Source organism: Pteropus alecto, unplaced genomic scaffold, assembly GCF_000325575.1.
Source record: "Pteropus alecto unplaced genomic scaffold, ASM32557v1 scaffold177, whole genome shotgun sequence".
Taxonomy (NCBI): Eukaryota; Metazoa; Chordata; class Mammalia; order Chiroptera; family Pteropodidae; genus Pteropus; species Pteropus alecto.
The window spans coordinates 12,369,466-12,378,127 of record NW_006442207.1 but is presented as its reverse complement, the minus strand read 5'-3'; the positions used below and the strand labels follow the sequence as shown (position 1 = coordinate 12,378,127).

General features: G+C 40.4%; 1 protein-coding gene across 2 annotated transcripts; it reads left to right on the top strand.

Moving 5' to 3' along the window:
• The first annotated feature begins 397 nt into the window (after positions 1-397).
• On the top strand, positions 398-8,428 carry BORCS7 (BLOC-1 related complex subunit 7). Of its 2 annotated transcripts, none has more exons than XM_015596321.2 (5): positions 398-616; positions 6,256-6,318; positions 6,422-6,465; positions 7,403-7,439; positions 7,945-8,428. In XM_015596321.2, exons 1-4 carry the CDS (start codon positions 479-481, stop codon positions 7,425-7,427), a joined length of 270 nt encoding a protein of 89 aa, XP_015451807.1. In that variant the 5' UTR covers positions 398-478; the 3' UTR covers positions 7,428-7,439; positions 7,945-8,428. The 2 variants fall into 2 exon arrangements, with proteins under 2 accessions (XP_015451807.1, XP_006920961.1); XM_006920899.3 differs by having other exon boundaries at positions 400-616; positions 7,403-7,423.
• Positions 8,429-8,662: the final 234 nt, after the last annotated feature.

Below are 8,662 nucleotides of genomic sequence, written 5' to 3'. Positions count from 1 at the left end.
GACCTGGACTGTATCTCATTTCTTTCTCCATCCTCAGCCCACAGTGTTTGGTATTTCGTTCATGAAATGTTTGTTAAAATGGCACTGAATGATCTTAAGTCTTTGGGGACTTTAACATTATTATTTTTTTTACAGATGAGCACAAGATGCAGAGGTTGAATAATTTGCAGCCAAACAACTAAACCGCAGAATTGGGACTGCAATCTAGGCCTTCTGATATTAGACCATGGTTTTACCGAAAGTGTCCTCCAACCCCTCCAGAGGTGTTTGCCTGGGCTCTGTCTTCCTTAGGGATCACCTGAGTATTTTAAAATAATTTAAACTTGGGCTAGATTAACGTCCGTAGGCGCATGCGTCCCTTCCTTTTCCCACGGCGGGTGGTGGGGGGGGAAACCCTCCACTTTTCCTTCCGCTTTGCCGGTCTTCTGGCCCTGACGCCTCGCCATCACCCGTGCGGAGGCGTTCACTAGCTGAGGGGATGGCGACAGGGACGCCAGATTCGCAAGCGCGATTCGGTCAGTCCGTGAAGGGGCTTCTCACGGAGAAAGTGAACACCTGCGGTACTGACGTGATCGCGCTCACTAAGCAGGTGCTGAAGGGCTCCCGGAGCTCCGAGGTGAGCTGGGAGAGCTCTCCGGGCCTCTTACCCTGAGGCACAGCCCGTCTTCCAGGGTTGTGGGAAGGCGTCGCGTTGCATCTTGGGAATTGTAGGCTGTGAGCCGGTAGCGGAGGCTAGCGCTCGTTCGTGGAGCGTTGCCTTCTGGGTTCTGTAGTCTCTGGGACGACTAACGCTGTAGGAGGGGGAGGAAACGAGATGATGGGAATCTACTTTAAAGCGGTGATTGTTGCAGGACGACAGTTGAGACAGTGATCCCAACCAGTTTCTCATTTGTTTCTCGGGATTGTCTTTAGCGAAGATCTGTTCCTTTCGGCCCCGAAATTCCGTATGATTTTGCCCTCAACGTCCCGTATTTCTTCCCTAATTTTGTGCATCATCTGTCTGAGTTTATTCTTTTCTGACTTGTCTTTCTGGGCACGTTCTTGGTTTTCTGTTTCTTAGATTAGCTTTCTTCTTTGCCCTGATTTCCCCTTTATCAGGCTGGTTCCACGTATGGAATTATTTGATGCCTTTTCATGACAGAAAGCTTTATATACGTACACGCTATCTCTCTCCAAAAAGACCTGTCTGTTTTACTAGATATTCACCCAAGTGAAATGAAAATCTATGTCCATACAAAGACTTGTAAATGTTCATAGCACCTTTATCCGTAATAACACCAAAGTGGAAACAACCCAAATTCCCATTGACAAGTGAAGGGACAAAATGGGTTTTATTGACCTGGCCATTTACACACCTAAGTTTTTACCCAAGGAAAATGGAAACTATGTCTGTCATTTTGTTACATAAATCAACCACACACATAGCATGTCATTTAAGATGTCCAGATGTGGTCTCTTTAAAGTGGAACAACATCTTGAATACAACTGTAAAACAATTTGAGTACAATCTTAGATTTCTATGACTTTGTCCTGTAGGCCATTGTCTTGCTCATAATTAACTTAGCAGTGTATCTTAGCTACTCACCTTCAACAAATATTTTTGATTTTTGAGTTAGTTTTCATAGAAATAGCAACTCTTTAATTTTTTTACTCATATTTCATCAGTTTCTGTGTTGTTATGTTATGCAGTTGCAGAAGCAAGCCTAATATGTCCACAAGTCTTTAGATTTGTACATGAAGGTTCATAGCAGTTTTATTCATATTAGTTTAGGGTCCAATAGACTTGTCTTTACAGAATTAGCTTTTGTGTTATTTCCTTAGCTTTTATTGATAGTGGCTACAAGAAACAACTGTATGAAGCGTTTGCATTTACCATAACACTTTTGTTTGAAGTCAGTAGTCTGGCGATCCCAAAGATGCTTTGTGTGAGGTCCCACATGATATATTCATTTAAGGATTCAACGTCAGAGGAAAGTTATCTCTTTTGAAGAATTGTCATATTGCCTTTTACCAAATAAGAATTATGCAACTCATTGTGTTTCACTTTTTGCCTTGGTTGCACAGAAGTTCTCATGTCAGTTTTAGTGGTAAACGTACTTCCTTCTCTTTTTCATGACTTTTAGGAAAATGTGTGTATGTATGTGCACACACACAGTTTGGTATAAATTGTCTTGAATCTTTTTTGGAGAGAAACATAGTAAAAATATATAAATTAAAAAAAAAATAGATGGTGTCTATAGTCCATAGTTAACCACTAGCATGAACTGAGCATCCATATTCATCATAATAAACTTACATTTATTGAGCATCTACTATGTGCTGGACACTGCTGTGTTTTCTGTAGTTTAATTTGTTAAGTCTTTATAATCACTAATAAAGGATACAGAGAGAATACATACTCAAAAATTGTGCACTTTAAAAGAATATAGCTATCACACATAAATTATACCTTAAAGAACAAGAATTAAATGAAAGAACAGACAAATGAATCTAAACACTTGGAATAGAAGGTATACATAGAGGATACAGAGAGGATACAGAGAGGAATTTAACTTGTTCAAGGTCACACAGTAGCTAGGAATGCGTAGAGCTAGGATTCAAACCTAAGCAGACTGGTTCGAGGCCCATACTCTTGGACCACACCTTTCATGTGGTACTAGCTGGATTAAGTGTCCAAAAAGCTGCTATGACTGCCCCGATGTGGCTTGCTCATTCCTGTTCCTCCTCCCGTGTATTTTTCACATTTTCACATTTTTCAGTAAGTGGTGTGGCTTGAGTTAAGCTGAAACCAATCCAACTTTCACAGGCAGGGTTGATGTATCATCTCTTGTCTCTGAACGTGGTCTTTTTACTGGATCTCTTACATGACACTTATCAATACCATATCGCCGTTTTCTATACTTACATGTTTTTGCCATTTCCTTTGGCAGACTATGAGGTTATTGGAGTGTCTTACTGGGTTTCAGTCCTTCTCAGCCCATGGAGCATTGCTTCTCTCTTCCACCGAATCCACATAGCTATTCCGATGATTTCTGTGTGTGAAACACTCATTCCACAGCATTCATTTAAGAAATATTCATTGTCTGCTCTGTGTCAGGAGCTATTCAAGGGAGAGGTGATAAACAAAATTAATCTCTCTACTTAGGAAGCTAACATTTCAGTGAATAGACAGAGAAATGAAACATAAAAAATTGGCTGGTTATAAATGCTGTGAAAAATACAGCTGGGAATAGAGTGGTGAAAGAGTTTACCTTAACAGAGTGGTCAGGGAAGGGCTCTCTGAGCAGGTGACATTTGAACAGACACTTGAACGAAGTGAAGGAGCAAGCCATGTGGACATGTGGAGGCAGAGAGTTCCAAATAGAGGAAGTGGCAAACGCAAAGGCCTTGAGATGGGAATGTGCACAGGAAAGTATAGAGGCCAGTAGGGCTGGAGCAAAAGTGAGGGAAAACAGCAACTTGCGCCCACAGCGCAACGAATGCTTGTGGCTGTTACGTTCCTCTCATGACACCTGCACTTCTCCTCCAGTTGAATCGTACGCTTAGTAGTGGTCCTTTGTGTTTTTTCCTAAACCCGTGTAAGGCACTTATGCTTGCTAGTGCACCTACGTTAACGAAATAATAAGGAAGATGATGAAATATGAGTGGAAAAAAAAAAAAAAAAGATTTGCTATCGATGAGGTCGAAGTGGAGTGCTAAGACAAACTGTTACCGAGTTAATTATGAGCAAGACAGTGGTAAAAGCCGGGGGGAAAATTCCTAGAAATCTAAAAAACTTGTACTCAGATGGTTTTATAGGTATATTCAAGATGTTTCACTTTAAAGAGACCCAAACAGGAAACCTTAGATGTGGTTCATTTAAGAAAATGATGCGCAAGGCCACTGAATATATCTATCATCAAAGAAAAGGCCTTGGTACTACAGCAGGGGTCCCCAGCCCCCAGGCCCCCGACAGGTTCCGGTCTGTGCAACGGGAGGTGAGTGGCAGGCGAGCGAGCGAAGCTTCATCTGTATTTGCAGCCACTCCCCAGCACTAGCATCACCGCCTCAGCTCCACCTCAGATCAGCAGGCATTAGATTCTCATAGGAGCACCGGTCCCTGGTGCCAAAAAGTTTGAGGACCACTGTTCTACAGTACAACAGCTCCTGCATTTCAGGCAGTCACAGGTCCCCTCAAGTCTATGTTCTAAATGTCTTTCATTTACACCCCCCCCCTTTTTTTTTTACTGCCACTTCTGTGGTTCAGGCCACTCTCACTGCTTGCTTAGACTACTGCCATATTTTGCTAACCAATCTCTCTACCTTTAGTGCCCCCTCTAGTCCATTCTGCTTACCACACTTCTAAAACGGTAAATCTGATCATACCACTTTTCTGTAAAATTACATTTAAGACAAATTCTAAACCTCATCTTTTAGGCTTTAGCTTAGAAGTCACTTCTTTTAGGAAGCCCTCCCTGAACACCTACCTGTGAAATGGGTTAGATACCCCCACTCCTCTGTTCTCATGCTCTCAAGGCATCCGGCGCTTCCTTGTCAGTACTTACAACAAATTATTGTAGTGCCTGTGTCCTTTTTTGTAACCCCAGATTGTGAGCCCTGTAAGGACAGTGACTGCGTCTCTTACTGGCATATTATAAGCACTTAATAAATATTTGCTGAATGAGTGAATGAATGACAATTCCAATAGAACTCTTCCTTTCTGCCATTAGTTTGTCAGTCATCATCCCCCATCTATAGGAGTTTGGACTTTGCTTCTTAAAAGTGGCCACAGCAGGGAACAGGTACTCTCATACATTGTGAATGAGAATATAAAATGATATAACTCTGTCGCAAGGGAATTCGGCAGTATGTAGCAAAATTAAAACCCTCTGGTCCAGCTGTCACAATCATGATTCTATGAGTCTGTCTCAAAGATATGCTGGCAAAAAGATGCCAGGTATATAAGATACTTTTTTTGTAGCACTGCTCATAATAGCAAAAGACTGGAAACAGCTCCAAAGTCCACAGTGGAGGACTGGTTGAATACTCTTATGGGACGTCTGGATAGTGGAATACTCTGCTGCTTTCAGTGTATAGTACTGTAGATCCAGCTTGGTGTATACTGTCAAGTAAAAATAATAGGATGTGGAAGAGGGCATACAGTAGGTTACATTTTAAGTAAAGAGGACAGAATATGCATATCTCTCCCTTGTTTTAAAAAGGAACAGTGGAAAGATAAACCAAAAACTAATTTAAAGTATTTATGCGTAGGTGAGAGAGAACAGGGAGGGGAAGGGAAAGGGATGGGAGGTCTTACTTTATTGTTTTGACTTTAGAAGCTTGTAAAGGTTTATTAATTTTAGAACTTAAAAAGGAAAATAAGAAAAAGTTGCCATGGGGGAAGGACTCTGGGGGCTGTGGCTGTGCTGGTATTCCTGGTTAACTTGAAGTCATGGGTCTCCTTTTCACCAGAGTCAGACCCAAGGGAGCAGGGAAGATTAGCAGGACACATAACGGTAGCTCCCTTTACATGGGTGGAGTTAACGTCTGCCAGGAACAGGATGCAACAATAGGCCAGAAATCTCTGAGCTCTTCTTGCCTCTCAGTGCTGAGTCACATCTCCTTGACCACAGGCCACCCAGTTGAATCATAGGTCAGCTTTTCTCTCTTGGTCCCAGGACCCAGCGATTAGTGAACTCATTACAATCCGCTTCCACATTCTCCTTTCTTTTCTCTTCCCCAGCCCTATCTGGCATCCTTCACTTGGTGGTTTCCTACTTTAAATCCTGAGCTTCTTCCCAGGCCTTTTTTTTTTTTTTCCCCCTTCTGTGGCTCTCACTCCATTTCTAAGCAGCTACATTCCTTCTTTCCTTTTCAGGTCTATCCTAACCCTTGCCCCCCTCACTCCTCTCAAACAACCCCAAATCTCAAAACTGCCTTTAAAGAATCAGAAGTTAGGTTCCCTCTGGGCTTGTGCAAAGGTTTTTTGCAGACTTCTCTCACACTTGACTAATAAGCTATGCAGAGAGCTCAGCAGTTGTGGAACACTGGAATTCTTAGGCAGTGGCCTTTGGAACAGATGTCGAGTCCCCTGCCAGAACTGCTACAGTGACAGTGAAATGGATTTTCAACAATGGAACATTACCCTCTATTACATTTGGAGTGTTTGTATGGGAGAGTGGGGGAGATGAGAAGGCGGTAGTATAACAGCTGCAGAGAGAAGATTGCAGGAATTTTGGAAATTTTGATTATTACCATTTTATTTTTGTCTTTTAGCTGCTAGGTCAGGCAGCTCGAAACATGGTACTACAGGAAGATGCCATCTTGCACTCGGAAGATGTAAGAAACCATTTCTTTTATGATTTGGGTTTTATATACATAGTTTGTATGGCTCCAGGGAAGTAGAATGTTTTACTTCTTTGTTGTTGTTTTTTTAATGCAGAGTTTAAGGAAAATGGCAATCATAACAACCCATCTTCAATACCAGTGAGTATGCCCTCTCCACTGACTGCTTACTCCAAAATCATTATCCTCAGCCTGCTTCTTGTTGCCTTGGTGCTTCATCACATTTTCCTGTGGAGGCAGGAGTTGGGAGTACAGGTGGGGTTGGTCAAGGATGAGTTCCTTCTGGGAAAGATGCGTGAGACTACAGAAGTTAGGGTTGGAGGGCGAGATCAAGAGCAGGGACCACCTTTTGTAAACCTTTCTGTGTTAATTTGAGGGCTCCTCAGAGAAAGACACTGTAAGCCCCATAAGGGCAGGGCCCATGCCAGGACCATGCTAGCACAGTGCTTGGCACCCAGTAGGCACTTAATCAGTATTTGTCGACTGTGCCTGAGCTTTCTCCTGAGGAGTCTGCGCCTTCACTGGGGAGTCAAGTGTAACTGTGACTTGTATCCTACATAGGCCAGCCCTGGCTATATGTAAACCATCCAGGAAATTTTGAAATGTAGATACCTTCTCCATTATAATTTTGGATAAAATTATAATTTTATTAGCTTTTCATCTATGTCATTTTGTTTTATATTTTACATAGTTGATATTTTACTTATGTTCTATTGGAAATTTAACTCTTGCTATTTAAATAGCTAGACGTTCATTCTTTGGGTGTGTACATATCAGGTATGTGACCATTTGACACCGCATACATAAACTGAATTTGAGGCATGCATGTCATTTTTTGACCATATCCCACACTCTATGATAGAGTATTATTACCTCTTTAGATTAAGAATCTATATTTTTTAGCAGCTCTTCACTCATATTGAACAGGGGATCAAAAGCACCAACTTAGGATAGACAGAAATATTGAATGTGTATAAGCTGGAAATTTGTTCTGCCTATGTATATCTGGCCATAAATAACTTCTGCTAGTTCACTGAGTTTTCTTTTGTTTATTTTCTTCTTTCCTTTTCTGATTTAGGCAAGAAGCTATTCAGAAGAAGTAAGTAATCCCAAAGGTAGGGGAATGGGTGACCAACTGACACAGGCTAGGGGGAATTATACCGCTGGACCTAAGATCAGTGCAGAGCTCTGGCTGACAGTTGACATACACTCTGGGATAGCTCATTTGGGATATAAAGAATATAATATATTTCAAAGGCATGCAGTAAATCAAAGGCATGCATGGCTAGTAAAGGCTTTCTAAAAGTTACAGGGTGTGGAGACCAACCTTAAGGAATAAAAACTTTTTCCATTGGCAATAATAAGTAGAGTAAATGTGTTAAAGTCATTGAACAGCCTTGTTTTTTTTTAAGTGGATTAAATTTGCAATATTGTTTACACTACTAATTGGCTATACAAACCTTTTCTTTGTAGTTTTAAAACTCCTAGGACACTAATAGGCCAATGTAAATTTTGATTTAGCGTCAACAGTTCTTATACATTAAAGTACAAATAATTTACACGAAGAGATGTCTTTATTGCTCATCTTGGATAAACTTTTCTCTCTATCCTAATTTCTAGTGTTGAGCAGTCATCGGATCTACAGGATCAGTTGAATCATCTGTTGAAATAGAACCGTTTATAAGAAGGCTTTGCCTGATGCTGAGGAGGAAATATCTAACAAAACCATTGTAATGTGGGGTTGATTTTCCATTTTCTTCTCCAAAAGTTAAGTTAGAAAAGATTTGTGATGATGTACAGTTTCTCCTGAAAAGCAGCTAGATGGTTGAATTTTGGAAGCATTTCTTGAATCAGACTAACCCATGCGCATATTGAAGTTTTAAGTTGCTCTGTTTTTTCAAAGTTGCTCTATTAGTTTGATATTAAAGCAAAGTTAAAAGATGTCTTCGCTTTTCTCATAGAACTTTAATGTCAAAAGCCATATTGTCTAAATGTGACTCTTAAGCAAATACTGAGTAGTGTGTTACATTCAGAAATAGAGCTTCTATTGTGAACATGTAAGAATAATTAATATTATTTTTAAAGATATTTTATTTAAATCATACATTCAGGAAATATTTTAATTTTATGGTCACAGAATGGTGATAGGTAATACTTGTTTTCTTTTCTAATAACTAAGAGGAGATACTTATTTTATTCATTGTAGCAAATTCCTAAATAAAAATTAGACAAAAAAATATATATATATATTTAAAAGATTATATCTAGCCAACTGCAAGCTCTTGCCTTGACCTGCATTCCTAGAATTTCTTTGTTGTTGTGACTTTTGATTAAGTGG